Below are 15689 nucleotides of genomic sequence, written 5' to 3' on the forward strand. Positions count from 1 at the left end.
GTCTGCTCAAGTCTGCTTACCATGCTCTTCCATGCATTTCTGGGTTCTCTTCCCCACCCTCAAGGTTCCAACGTTTCTGGTTAAGCCTTTCTTAATCGTTCCAGGAGGAAGTCACTCCCCTGCCACTGACTCTTCTTGACTTATTATACTTCTGTGTGTGGCACTCACCATTTTCTGTGCTATATTCAAATTTTTTATGCTTACATGATTGCCTGCACACCCCCTGCACAAGGCAGATCTATCTCCACATCACCTTTGTATTCCCTGCGGCACCTGATGTGGAGACTTTGTTTGACATGCAATAGGCCCTCAATAAAATCTTTTGAATGGATGACTATAAAAGGACTGTCATAATGGGGAAGATGAATTATAAGCTCAAAGTAGATAAGGATAGGGTTTTGCCTGAAGCAGAACTGCAGCTATGGTTTTACATTTGATTTGTAGAATTGAGCAAGGTCAGAAGATGATGAGTAGGGCAGATAAACAAAAATACAAGGCCCAACAATCGGCCATTTGCAGTAAATTTTTTTTTCTGGTAATATGTGCTCAGATTAATGAATTTTAGGAATTATCTTAATTACTTTATATCTGTTATCTAGTAAAATTACTTTTTAAAAACGTCTCAGTGTGATGCACCAACAGAATTAATTTTCTCATTGATTCTTTTCTGAGACACAGAAATGAAGAGATTACAGCTGAATAGAGATGCTTTTCAAATGACAAATGCCTGGAGAAAGCAGTAATGGGCTTTCTCTTCAAGAGCCACAGTGCATAAGTGTAACGTTTTAACGAAGGGACAACACAGTGATCACAAGCGCTGCCTCTGAGGTCAGTGCCCTGGGTCTGGCTGAGGCTCCACTGCTCTTGGGGGATCCTGGGCCAGACGCACTTTCATTGCTTCTGTTTTCTCATCTGCAAAATGGAAACGATAACAACATCTGCCTCACGGAGATTTGGTCAGGATTAATGACCTAACACACGTGAAGCACTCTGAATAGTACCAAGCACATATAAAACACTTATGATTTGTTAGCTCTTTTTTTTTTTTGTCTTTTTGCTATTTCTTGGGCCACTCCCGCGGCATATGGAGGTTCCCAGGCTAGGAGTCCAAGTGGAGCTGTAGCTGCCAGTCTACGCCAGAGCCACAGCAACTCGGGATCCGAGCCGCATCTGCGACCTACACTACAGCTCACAGCAATGCCGGATCCTTAACCCACTGAGCAAGGGCAGGGATCGAACCCGCAACCTAGTGGTTCCTAGTCGGATTTGTTAACCACTGCACCACGACGGGAACTCCAAGCTCTTGTTTTTTTAAGACACCATCCAGTCATAATATATTATTGTATTTTCTTCACTGGTAAGTCTTAAATATCTGTTCTTTTCTGTTTGTTTTTCTTCTTTTTTCCTTTTTTCTGTCACTTATTTAACTACAGTGTTATCTCTATTTTTTTTAGAAAAATTGATCAACTCAATTAGTTTTGTCTGAAACAGAAAAAGAATTTAGTGCAAGAACTTTACCAAAAATATTATTTTCTTACTCATGTTCTGGATAAGGCTCAGGATAACATATTACAACAATTAAAGGAATTCCCAGCATGGCTTAGCGGTCACGAACCCAACTAGTATCCACGAGGATGTGGGTTTGATCTCTGGCCTTGCCCAGTGGGTTAAGGATCTGGCACTGCTGTGGCTATGGCATAGGTTGGCAAGTGCAGCTCTGATTCCATTCCATATGCTGCAAGGGTGGCCCTAAAAAGCAAAAATTAAAAAATAAAATAAAATAAAATAAAATAAAATAAAATAAAAGACCTAATTATGGAAGTGTGTAATGTTCACTGACACTATTGTCATAATTATTGTTTTGATCACAGAGTGTCTACTGGAGAAGTGACCAGCTGAAAATGTGTGTGTGTGTGTATACATTTTCTTGTCAGGAACTGAAAGGCTGAAATAAGAGTTTACAGGAAGCTGTTAGTATGACGTGACATTCAGCTACCAACTATCCACTAGTCTGTTTTATTTTACTTAAAAAATTATAAACAAAGACAAACTGTTGTAGGAGGCAGCCCCCAGGCCTTAAACTACATAATCGTTCTTAGAATTGGGATTTTTCTTTTTCTTTTTTCGTGCTTTTGCCTTTTCTAGGGCCGCCTCCCGTGGCATATGGAGGTTCCCAAGCTAGTGGTCCAATGGGAGCTGTAGCCATCGGCCTACGCCAGAGCCACAGCAACTCCAGATCTGAGCTGCCTCTGAAACCTACACCACAGCTCACAGTGACACCGGATCCTTAACCCACTGAGCAAGGCCAGGGATGGAACCCACAGCCTCATGGTTCCTAGTCAGATTTGTTAACTACTGCACCATGACAGGAGCTCCAGAACTGGGATTTTTCTTAGTGTGAATCTTCCAAGTGTGTTCTTGAATATTAACTTGAATTTACCCCCACTGCTTATTTTATGGTTCTCATGCGAGAACCCTGCTGTATACTTTAGATGACAGAGTCATGCATAGAGTTTTTTGGACTCTTATTTCACGGGTGTTTGTAATAATAAAATCAGCAGAAAAATATCTTACATGCCTTTGGGGAAGGAACCATGCTCATGCTTTAAGTTCTTCCTCATTTTCCCTGTAAACATCTGTATGAAACATCACAATGAGAATATTGCATTTGTTGGTGTGAGAGCTGTTCTCATCAGGCACTGACAATAGGTTTGCTATATAATTGGAATCAATTTCCCACTTGGAAAAGGAGATGCATTCTCTGAGTCATTTGGTTTGCTCTCTGCCAGTGAAGTGTGAATAGGTCTGATACTGAGCAAGCTCTGGGTATGGAAAAGTTGTGAGTCAGGGTGCTTGCTTGTTACTGAGACAGAAAGACAATTAACTATAAATACGGTATCCGCTTGTTCTCCCTGTTGTTTTGATGCTGTTCAGGGACCAGTGTAATTTGCCCCAGAACTGTGGATGTTACTTTGCTGTATTGTGGGTTGCCACTCTGTGAGCAAATAGTTATCTCTCAGTGCCTTGATTTTGCTCCCTAACAAAAGATCCAAGAATGAAACTGGTGTTATAATTGTACTTTAGGTTTTAGGGCCCATAATAATGACACTTAGGAAAGTAATCAGATTTTTTTCTCAATTTAGTTCTGGATATTTTAAAGTCAGGATTATAAAGATCTGTGTTGAGGTAAATTAAATGGGTCCCAATGTCTCCACCACCCTCCTAAAATAGTCCATGGTACTTTGTCCAGGGCAGCACTGCCTTGCCAGCTTTGCACACAGTAGGAGTTGATAAATGCCTATTGTCCAGTGTGATTCCTTATAAGCTGCTCTTGGGTCAAGTCAAAAAGGCTCTTTCTCATGTTTCTTTGGGGCAGTTCACACTGGGGTTCTAGCCGCATCAGGTTTCATGCCAGAAGGTATTTAAAAGTATTTTCACTTTAAAACAGTCCAAAGGGCCATCTATCCAGGTGCACATACACACCACCGTGCCCCAGGTAAATAAATCACACAATACCCCCATGGCCTTCCTCTTTATGAGCCTTTGTAAACTATCCCCTGACTATTTCCTTAGTTACTAAATCCCTCAAATAGGAATTAGTGGGGGCTTTGGGTTGTATAATCACAATACATGTTTAAACAGGATATAATCAGTGATGGTACCTAAAAGAAACACAGCTTTACTATGTTACATATTACAAATGTAACAACCTCCAGCATGGGGAGGCAAAAACAGAATTTTCTTCCTAGCACTTAGAGAAGAATGGATTTGAGTAAACTGTTACAGAGTATTTTCACTGCCTTTCTTAGGTTTTGGTGGGCTGCTGAATCTGCTGAGGGTGTCTGCTATTTAGATTCCTTCCCCACCACCCTGTGCAGCGAAGTGAGTGGCGAGTGGCGATGATGATAATTAACCAATGGCTATGCATGGGAGGTTTAGAGACAAAGGTACTTGTATTTTATTTATTTATTTACTTTTCTTTTCTTCTTTTTTTTTTTTCTTTTTAGGGCTTCACCTGCAGCACATGGAAGGTCCCAGGCGAAGGGTCAAATTGGGGCTGTAGCTGCCAGCCTATGCCACAGTTTGCAGCCACACCGGACCCTTAACCCACTGAGCCACAATGGGAACTCCAAGGCCTCGCATTATATTACATCTACTTATTTATTATTTTTTTTTCGGTGGGTATGATAGTAAAATGTTTAATAAACAGTGCTCTGAAAAGTATGAATGTGTTATGGAACATAATTCGTGTGCCAGAAACACAGTAGGCCAAACAAATGAAATGTCAGACATTGGAGCAAAGAAAGGTTTGTTGTGGGGGCCAAGGAGTATGGGTAGCTCATACTCAAAAACCCTGAACTCCCCAGTAGTTTTTTGTTTTTGTTTTTGGCTGCTCATGTAGCACATGTAAATTCCTGGACCAAGGATCTAACCTGCACCATAGCAGCAGCCTGAGCCACAGCAGTGACAGCACTGGATCCTTAACCTTCTGAGCCTGTACTTGCATTTTTTTTTTTTTTTTTTTTTTTGCTTTTTAGGGCCGCACCCATGGGATATAGAGGTTCCCAGGCTAGGCGTCAAATCAGAGCTGCAGCTGATGGCCTACACCACAGCCACAGCAATGCAGGATCCAAGCCATGTCTGCAGCCTACATCACAGCCACAGCAATGCTGGATCCTTAACCCACTGATCGAAGCCAGGGATCAAACCCGCATCCTCATTGTCCTAGTCAGGTTTGTTAACCACTGAGCCATGAAGGGAACTCCCTGCACTTGTATTTTAAATGTTAGGGTTTGATTCCTATGAAAATTGAAGTTAATTAAAAAAATTATTCAGCATGTCTGTCTAAATGAACTATTATTATCCCTGTTTATTTTCTCTCTGGATAAGAGTGGCTGGTAGGATGGGAATTATATGGTTTCACTGGTAAATTTGAAATACATAATGGGGGCATTGTCAAATTTGAAGGAAGTCATATGGGGCAAATTAGTAAAGGCGGTGCCAGTGGGGTCATCTGGGGGCTCAGGGACAATGTCTGGTGAATCAAGAAGAATGTGGTTTTAACAAGGATGTGTTCTTGACACCAGGTGTTCCCCAGCACTGATGCCAGTATATGATGAAGAGTTCCCTAATCCACAACAAAATGAGAAAAACAAGGCAAATGTTGCCCTAAAAGTGGAAGTGCCCAGGGTAGGGCTCGAATCTGAGCTACAGCTGCTGTCCTATGCCACAGCCACAGCAACACAAGATCCAAGCCACGTCTGCGACCGACACCACAGCTCACAGCAACGCCAGATCCTTAACCCACTGAGCAAGGCCAGGGATGGAATCTGCATCCTCATAGATACTAGTCAGATCTGTTCCCACTAGGCCACAATGGGAACTCCAGGAATTTTTCTTAGAGCAGATAGATTTGTTTAGAGACTTTATTTGGAACTATGTCATTCCTAATTTTCTTGTGCTAAATATATGCCTTTCAAACAATGGCAATAATAGATTTTTTTTTTCCTTTCTAATGCCCTTAGTAAAAAATTTTTTAAGAAGTCAACTTGGAAATGCAAATTAAAACAACAAGAAGATACCACTACATAGTTATTAGAATGGTCAACATCTGGGACACGGACACCAGATGCTGATGAGGATATGGAGCAGCAGGAACTCTCACATGTTGCTGGTGAGAATGAAAAATGGAGAGATGAACTGTGGTGAACCCAGACTGTGAATACTATTCAGCGCTCAAAAGAAATGAGCTATCAAGCTTTGAAGAAACATGGAGGAAGCTAAAATGCATATTACTAAGTGAAAGAAGCCAATCTGAAAAAGCTACATACTGTAAGATTCCAATTATATGACATTCTGAAAAAGGTAAAATGACGGAAATTGTAAAAAAATCAGTGGTTGCTGGGAGCCAGATTAGGGGGGTGAGGATGGGTGAGAGATGAACAGGCAGAGCACAGAGGTACTGAAGGGCACCGAAGATTGTATGATGGATACATGTCACTATAATTTGCCCCAAACCATAGAATATTTCGCCTAGTGTGAAACCTAAGATAGACTATGAACTGTGGATGATCATGATGTGTCAGTGTAGATTCATTAACTGTAACAAATGTGGGAACATTCTGGTGGGGGATGTTTACCATGGGGAGGCCATCAATGTGTTGGGGCAGGGAGGATACAGGAAATCTCTATCTTCCTTTCAATTTTGCCCTGAACCTGAACCTGCTTGATAAAAACTGAAGTACTTAAAAAACCCCCACTTCACCTTAGCTCCATTAACAACTTTTTTCTGATCTATTAAGTACTGAAATGAGGGAATCACTGGCCTGTGTGGCCTTTTATATGCTAAAATGATTTATTAGTCCCTCACCAATTCCCTAGAAAATTTGGTGTTGGTGAACAAGAAATAATCCTGTTTTAACATTTTTGGCTCTATGCCTCTCCTGGATGAAGAGATCCAGGCAGTGAATCAGAGTATTAGTTAGTAGGACTCTTTGTACATTCTAGGATTACAGCTTCCTTCTCATTTTTAAGTTAACGCCTCTCTTGCCTATGAAGAGTCCAGAAGAAAAATGACCATTCGCTTACTTCACAGGCTAAAACTAAATGTGGTCCTTTGCTCATTGTCATCCACATTAGGGAGCATTTGTCCAATACACAACCATTTCCCCAGCAAGTTGAGGGTTGTTCCCGCTGAATGGAAGAGCCAATGGTACAGTGTATTTTGGTAAATAACACAAACACTATATCTTACCCTATTTTTTTTTAAGAATTTTAAAATACCCCTTTCATAAAAATATAAACAAAACCACATGTATTTTTAAGAGAGTTCATCAAACTTATGAAGACATAGCTGATTTAATTAATACTATTTTTTAAAAAGGATTCCATCTTGTAAAGATCACTAAAACAAAGATATGGTTTTTTTTAAACTTATAAGGTATAGATAAAAATTACCACTAAACAGACATATAATTGAGACTTTTCTACAGTTTCATTAAGTCCAAGTGCTCCAAAAATGTCATGAGACAACAGCTTACTCAGTAGGACCAAATACACAGATTTCCTAGCTAGTCCCAGTAATCCTCAAACTTCAAAGAAAAACTTCTGACAAACTTGGGGAACTCACGGCATCTTAATTTTAATTAGAAGCCAAAAGCTGCAAAATACATGATGAGCTATTGTATCCAACCTATGGCAAGTTAAAACCACAACATAAAATCTTGTCTGAAAAGATTCTATGAAGTCCTACCATACTAGCCTTGTGATTGCCTATCATTCAGTTTATACTTGCACAGATGAGTATCCTCATTTGTATATTCAACTATACACACAAGAGTACTGCGAAAGAACAAAAACGAAACAGCCCATGTGATGGGAACCATGTCAATAAAATACAGTATTCAAGCAACTGAATGTTTTCCTGGCTATCCTGAATAGGTTTTCTCTGCAGTCAAACTAGGTTTGTTTTTCAGTCAAATCTGCCAACCAATACAGTTATTGCTGAAATGAAAAAGAAAAAAGAATGGGTTGACATCTGTTGCAATGCAACCCCCGTATTCAGACACAGCCATCATATAACTCGATTACATGGATAATAAAGAAGTCAAAGAAAACACTGGGATGATTCTCTGATTAACAGACATTTTTTAAAGGAAAAAAAAAAAAGGAATTTGGCAAGAAGTTTTTAAAACCTAAATTCTTCATTTTGGATTTCTTCAATAACCTATCTATGGGAGAAAAGGCAAGAGGGTACCTCCCAAGAGCAGAGGTTTGTTAGTGGTACCTATAGGTTCCCCAAATGGGTATTACAGAGGATGAAAGAAAAAAATAAGCAAACTTTAAAATAATTTCAATCTCTTATGTTGCTTTTACAATAGTCCTGGCACTGTTCTAAGCACTTGATAGCCATTTATTCCTCACAATTATACTGAGGTAGGACCAATGGTTATACCGATTTTACAGGTGGGGCATCTGAGTCACCGAGAAGATAAGTAACCCTGTAGGAGGTCACAGCGGTGGTAGGTGACACAGCCAGAATCTGGACCAGGCAATGTGGCTGCATGGCACCTCTTAAACACAGCTTCTGCACTGCCCTCACCTGCCAGGCTACAACCATTTCTCATTTCACCCATACAACAACATTATGAAAAATATTGTTGTAGGTAACATCACCTCCAATTTATAGATGGAGATCAGGTCCCAGAGCATCATGAGCTTATTTCAATGGCAGTGAAGCTGAGATTCCAAGTGAGAGGGTTCAGATGCCAAAGTCCTAGGGAAGATGAGCACCAAGATAACGTTTCTTACCTGGACTGACAGGTATGTGGTCTCTGTGGCCTTTAAGAACCTCACACCAAGATGAATGATTAGTCCTACTCATGGGTGGGGAGTCTGTTCTGCTTACTACAGGAATTTCCTGTAGTTCATGACCTATGTGAGGGTAACCTGTCCATTCTCTTTGGCAAACGTTATCATACTTTTTTTTTTTTTGTCTTTTCCAGAGCCACACCCGCAGCATATGGAGGTTCCCAGGCTAGGGTCTAATGGAAGCTGTTGCTGCTGCTGGCCTACACCACAGCCACAGTAACGCGGGATCCGAGCCACATTTGCAACCTACACAGCAGCTCAAGGCAACGCCGGATCCTTAACCCATTGAGCGAGGCCAGGGATCAAACCTGCAACCTCATGGTTCCTAGTCAGATTTGTTAACCACTGAGCCATGAAGGGAACTCCAAAACGTTATCATACTTAATAACTCATTGTTTAATACCTTTCCTCATAGGCGGCAAGCTCTGTTCATTTACTGGGAACATATTATGTACCAGAGAGGTACTATTCTAGGAGTTTTAAATATGTCAGGAAATAAAGGTCCTTACCTTTTTTTTTTTTTCCAGTTTTCCAGAAGCATGAAATCTATTCCATTTGAATACAAGTGGAAACCTTTCTTTCTCTTTTTTAAAGATTTTTATTTTTTCTATTATAGCCAATTTACAATGTTCTGTCAATTTCTGCTGTACAGCAAAGTGATCCAATAAAGATCTTTGCCTTTTGATTATTTAGCTTTGCATCCCTAGCACTTAGCAGAGTATCTGACAACCACTGGTTCTCAATAAATATTTATTGAATGAATAAATGAACCAATTAAGAGGGGCAAGTAGAAGCAAAAGCAAAAAAAAAAAAAAACCCTACAGAGAAAAGGAAATATTGGGGTTTAGTCTATTGACTCCCAGATTTTTTATTAAAATTTTAATATGCTTTTGATTAATCACACGTTTTAATTATTGAACTCATCTTGAAAAGCAGAAGTGCTACCCAGTATAATTTAATTCCAAAAGTAAACTGTGGGCCAGGGTCTTAAGGAGAGCATGTGGTTCAGGACACAGCACTTGCTCTTTCGTCAGATTAAAATTTCACAGTGCATTTCCCAGAACTTAGCCTATGTTTGTGTTCACCGCTTTTCAAAAGGTGACTTTCCCATGCAATTCTTTTCCCACTAATTAGAAGCGTTTATCTTAAAGCTCATCTGGGTTTAGCAGGGAGGTTACAGGCTGCCATGCGCGTTGTTACTGACTCCCTCAATTAGAGGCAGTGGCATTTCACCTCCATGCAAAATATTAGTAAATTAACAATCTCCACTCTGCATTCATTTGGGAAATCTGCTCTGCTTGTGATGACGAACGTGACAAGCAGGGAGTAATCAGAGACACTCCGGTAATACCTTTAAGCCTTGCAAACATCAATTAAAACTCTGGCTCTGCAGCTTGCAGTTGGGGGTTTGGTCTGTAGAGTAAATTTCTATTTTCATGACACAATGCAGAAGTCAGCATTGGTAATTTGCAGGAGACACACAAGCAACAACTCCAATGGCAAAGAGCCACAGAAACATCCACCCTGGTTTTTGTGAATCTTCTGTATCACTCCATGTCTCTTCTAGGCCATAAAACGAACTCTGGCATTGTGGACAAGTTTTTCAGATCAGATTTGTGATTCTCTGACATTGCAACTTTGACTCAAATGGCAAATTCTAATAAATGTTTCTTTATGGTGCTAAAAAGACCACAAAGAGATAACTATTCAAATGCCATGACTCTCTCTTTCAATCTAAGGGCATTTTAGGCTAATGAAGAGGTTTTTCACCCAGCAATTGTTAGGTTGTAGGAGGTCTATGGCTGGGCTTCATAGATTTACCTAAAATTTATGAGAATCATCTTATATGCATTTTACTTGTGTCACTTTCACCGGATACTCTATGGGGACTTGGAACCCCCCTGGACAAGAGTCTCTGGGCTGGTGAGAAGGAAGGAAGGGCTGAGGGGAGGATTCTGCAGACATCTGCTATCACCACAGAACTCCCAGAGCTGCTCTGGTTTTTGTGTCTCTTCTGCAAAATGCATCAGGTAGCCAGTGAGCCTCTGCCTCCTCCCTTCTGTACCCAGATCTCTGATGTTGTAGGGATCATAAATTTAGCTGAATCTTCCCCTCCAGCTTCCTGTATGCTAATAACTGTATTAACTAGCGATTCAGCCTCATTTGTCTTTGGCACATTCAGCATCACTAACCACCAAACTAAATACTGATGGAAAAGTTAATATTTGCATTGCATCAATGGAACAGAAAGATCAATGTTTTTTGACAATATCACTTTTCAATGACAAATCAAACCCCCTAGGAAACTTTTTTTTTTTCCTGGCTGTCAAAATCTCATTTCTTTAAGTGGCACACTCTGATAAACTTACAGTTTAAGCCTAATATGACACTATATCAATTATGTATTTTTAAGTCTGTCAATTTTATTAGGTTTCCAAAGACAGAGGAATTGAGAAACTGAACAAATATTGCTTAAAATGATCAAAAATTATTTTAAAATACTCTTAAATGGGAGGACCACAGAATTCTAGCCAAGGTTCAAATTTATCATTTTTTGGGTAAAATCAATTTAAACTGAAGTGAAAGTGTTTTTATCATTATGGTTTAAAAATGGCAAATCAGATCAAAATTATCAACTTTTTTTCCATTGGATTTGTACCCAAGAAAAGCCACTCTTTAAGGTAAAGGATTTCTAAATAAGAAGAACATAGAATACTTGGAAATCTGGAAAAGCGTTCTTGTACTGGACATGTAAAGTATCGCTAACTTACCGTCATGATGAGTCCCTTTTCCTGGAAGTATTTAACCAATGGAGCCGCGTTCTGCTTGAAGTTCATTAGCCTCCTCTGGGTAGCTTTCAGATTGTCATCCGGCCGCCCCTGCTGCTCTGCACGCTTCTGTAATCTTTCTTTGAGCCTCTGATTGGCACAAGCCAGGAACACCACCAAGTCGGGAGTACAGATCTGTGGAGAGCATCAAACAAGCAGATGGGCATTCAACATTCCAACCAATGTGAGTGTGGGCAGTGGCATGCATCACCTTGGGGTCTGTTGAGGCTGCCATATTTTTGACCCCCCCCCCCGTGGTTTTGCCAGCATACTTCCAGGGCCCTGGCACTACACGAGGCCAGGAGGAGTCACTGTTATTACAGTCCACGTCATTGTCATTCTTCAACCCCCAGAGCCATGTGCAGTGGCCCTCCATATTTCAGGAAAATACTTTTTGTCTATGTTCAAATAAATCTCCAGGTTGAATTGGAACAATATAGGCCAAACTCTGCCAAAGGTAGCTGTGATCTGATTTTTCTGTTGTTGTTTTCTTTTTTCGTTTCTTTTTTGGTTTTTTTGTTTGTTTGTTTTGCTTTTTAGGGCCTCATGCATGGCATACAGAAGTTCCCAGGCTAGGGGTCGAATAGGAGCTACAGCTGCCAGCCTACACCACAGCCATAGCAACATGGGATCCAAGCCTCATCTGCAACCTACACCACAGCTCACAGCAATGCCAGATCCCTAAACCACTAAGCGAGGTCAGGGATCGAACCTGCATCCTCATGAGTACTAGTCAGATTCGTTTCTGCTGCGTCATATCAGAAACTCCTGATTTTAGAGGGGAGATGACCCTCGGCTATAGATAGTCTCTATAGTAAATAAATACTCGTGCTATGATTATTATTTTTTATTTTGTTGCTTTTTTTCCCTTTCACTCCCATTTTTATTCCGTTAAAAATGTAACACAAATAATGATGTCTCCAAGGCTTAGATCATGTTTTGTTTTGTTTTTTTCCCCTCTCCAGGTCCTCATTCTCTCAGCTCCCTTCTGCTGTTCTGATTTCCACCACCTATCCTTTGTTGACAGGCTCCAAATCGACATTTTCAGCACCGACTTTCAATAGTACTATGTCAAATGATTATATGACGGCTCAGCCTGAAAGTCTTAATGTTACTTGTGATTAAGCAAAGCCAAAATCAGTTCCAGCACTTTTTTACCTAAATGCAACTCCCATTTTGCCTATATATGTATTAATTTATTTATCTTTACAGTAGCAATACCATGTTCCTGAATCTTTCAGCCAGAAGTGTTTCTTTGTTTGTTTTTGTTTTGTTTTGTTTGTTTTTTTAACATTTTCTTCTGGAGTTCCCACTGTGGCTCAGAGAGTTAAGAACCTGATTAGTGTCCATGAGGATGAGGGTTTAATTCCTGGTCTTGCTCAGTGGGTTAAGGACCCAGTGTTGCTATGGCTGTGGTGTAGGCTGGCAGCTGTAGCTCCGATTAGACCCCTAGCCTGGGAACTTCCACATGTCATGGGTGCAGCCCTAAAAAAATTAAAAAAAATTTTTTTTGTTGTATTGAATGAAAAATTCTTTAAATTCTATAGCATTTTACAATTTTCAAGTTTCACACACATGATTTCATATAATCTCATAATAAGCACTTTTTCTTATCCCCTATCCCTATATTGCCCCTTCTCCCTTACCTCTTCCCACTGGCAACTGCTGGTTTGTTTTCTTTTCTTTTCTTTTTTTTTTTTTTTTGGTTTGTTTTCTATATCTGTGAGCCTGATTCTTTTTTGTTTTATTCCCTAGTTTGTTGTATTTTTTGGATTCCACATATAAGTGATGTCATACAGTATTTGTCTTTCTCTTTCCAATTTACTTCACTTAGCATAATCCCCCCCCACCAAGTCCATCCATGTTGCTGTAAATGGAAATTTTCATCATTTTTTATGGCCAAGTAGTATTCCATTGTATGCATGTACCACATCTTAATCCATTCATCTGTTTATAGACACTCAGGTTCCTTCTATACCCTGGCAATAGTAAATAATGCTGCTATGAACATTGGAGTGTATGTATCTTTTTAAATTCTCAGCTAGAAGTCTTAATATCATTACTAACCATTATCAAATTTCAATCTCTCTGAGTTATCACCATTTATTATGGATTTTTGCCCTGAAACACTATTCAGACTCCTCTTTCCCCAGTTCCCACTGCCGCTGTGTAAATACAGGCACACGTTGGAAGAAGAGATTTAGAGCATGAATTTTAGAATCAGATCATTCTGATTTTATATCTAGAAACTGCTATCTATTAGCTGTTTGTCCTTGGGCAAATGGTTCAATGTCTGTGAGCAGCAGTTTTCTCAACTCTAAAAGAAGGAGGAAATCCTTCCTATTTTAGTAGTTCAGTATGTCTTTTTTTTTTTTTTTTTTTTTTTTTGCTTTTTAGGGCTACACTCATGGCATATGGAGGTTCCCAGGCTAGGAGTCGAATCTGAGCTACAGCCACCAGCCTACACCACAGCCACGGCAACGTGGGATCTGAGAGCCATGTCTGTGACCTATACCACAGCTCACAGCAACACCAGATCCTTAACCCACTGAGTGAGGCCAGGGATCAAACCTGCACCTTCATGGATACTAGTCGGATTCGTTTCCACTGCACCACAGTGGGAACTCCCTATTATATCCCAATTTTTAGAGCACCTTTAAATAGCTTTTGAGAAGCCTTAACGATTTAGAAAATCACTTTGTAATTCTTGTGCGATATAAGGTAAAGAGATTTTACTGGAAGTTAAAACTTTCACCTTATCAAATATTAGACTGTAAAATTCATATTTAATAAAATCTTTGGTAATATTCAATCTTACCTGACACAATAAATAACACCCATTTAAATTTACTTTGAATAAATTTATATAAGAAAGAAGACACTTTTTGACAGATATATGAAAACGACATTATATTGTGCTTGGTTTGATCATAATGTATCCGTCTTTTTTTTTTTCTTATCATTTAGCAGACAAGTCAATCATCCTCCACCCATTTTCTCAAAGCCCCTTACTTGAATGATTACTCTGTTAAAACAGAACCTATGACATCTTTGATTAACAAAGATGTATTCACTGTGTCAGATGGCAAAGTGAGTTTATTTTAATAGTCCCTGTTCTTAACGGTCAGTGCTTTTGACTCTACAGAGACGTGTTAGAAGGCCTAGACACCATAGTTCAGATCACACTGTCAGAAACAAAGAAGCAAAGTAGACAACAACAATAACAGCAACAACAACAACTACAAAACCACAAAGAGAGAAGATCGCTGTTGGAACAAAAACTGGAACACAGAAACAAAGAGATGGGAAAATCTTGGAGGTTATCTAACCCAAATTAATCTCAAACCTGTAACCATCCCTGCAATCTCTTGATAAGTGATTTTTTCTTTTGCTTTTTAGGACCACACCCATGGCATATGGAGGTTCCCAGCCTAGGGGTCCAAATAGAGCTATAGCTGCTGGCCTACACCATGGCCACAGCAATGCTAGATCCGAGCTGTGTCTGCGACCTACACCACAGCTCACTGCAATGCTGGATCCTTAACCCACTGAGTGAGGCCAGGGATTGAACCTGCATCCTCACGGATCCTAGTTAGGTTTGTTAACCGCTGAGCCACGGTAAGAACTCCGATAAGTGATTCTTAAACTTGAACATTTAACCTTGGATGTTCTTGTGAGCATTTTTTGTGATGCCTCATTACTTATGAGGCAGCCACTTTTATTACTGGATGATTCAAATAACTGGGAAGTTCTTTCTAATATTGGGGATTAAATTTGTTTTCCTAATTCTGACAACAGGGAAAATGTACAATAAATCACTTCTTTCACCCATTAAGCTATTATCACAGATGCTGGACTAGATCAAAAATGGAAAAAAGGATAGATAACTAGACTTCACTATCATCTAACAAGCAGATAATTTCCAGGTAGAGCTCTTAACAGACTATGGGAGTGGGAACCAAAAACTGGAATATGGGGCCCACGAAAGAGGAGGAGCTCTAGAAAGTACTATAGCTGCTCTCAACTTAGGCTTTTGGTTGGAATCCTAAATTTAGGGCTATACCATCAGAGCATGTGTGAACCAGGAGAAAATATTCAACATGAAGCAAGGGGGAGAGAGGGGTAGCAAAAGCACAGAAAAAAAAAGCAAAAGAGACATATGAGACAATGGTTAGAAAGTTCTATAAGAAGAAAAGAGAAAAATGAAGCAGTATTTGAAAATGTAATAGCTAAGGATTTTCCAAACTCACAAATAATATCGTCTCATATTCACGAAACAATTTAAAAACCAAGAGGAGTAAACAGAAAACTCAGATCTAAGCAAATCACAGTAAAACTGCTGAAAGTCTAGACAGACAAAAAAAATCTTTAAAGCAGCCAGAAAAAAGAAATGACAGATTATCCTCAGAGAAGCAACAATAAGGCAGATAAATTTTCCAAAGAAATAATGAAAGCCAGAAAACAATGGAATGACATCTTTAAAGTGCCAAT

The 15689-nt window shown here is 39.6% G+C and overlaps 1 protein-coding gene across 3 annotated transcripts in view; it reads right to left on the bottom strand.

Moving 5' to 3' along the window:
* Nucleotides 1-15689, bottom strand: part of AK5 (adenylate kinase 5) — a 276939-nt gene that overhangs the window by 210567 nt on the left and 50683 nt on the right. For all 3 annotated transcript variants that reach the window (XM_021096460.2, XM_003127921.7, XM_084964661.1), the window contains exon 6: nt 11142-11333. In XM_021096460.2, the coding sequence (XP_020952119.2) occupies nt 11142-11333 (192 nt within the window). The remainder of the gene's footprint in view (nt 1-11141; nt 11334-15689) is intronic.

This window comes from Sus scrofa, chromosome 6 (genome assembly GCF_054392235.1).
Source record: "Sus scrofa isolate SSC_HxYL_T2T_F1_AM1 chromosome 6, Sscrofa_HxYL_maternal_Yorkshire_Landrace_v2.0, whole genome shotgun sequence".
NCBI classification, from domain to species: domain Eukaryota; kingdom Metazoa; phylum Chordata; class Mammalia; order Artiodactyla; family Suidae; genus Sus; species Sus scrofa.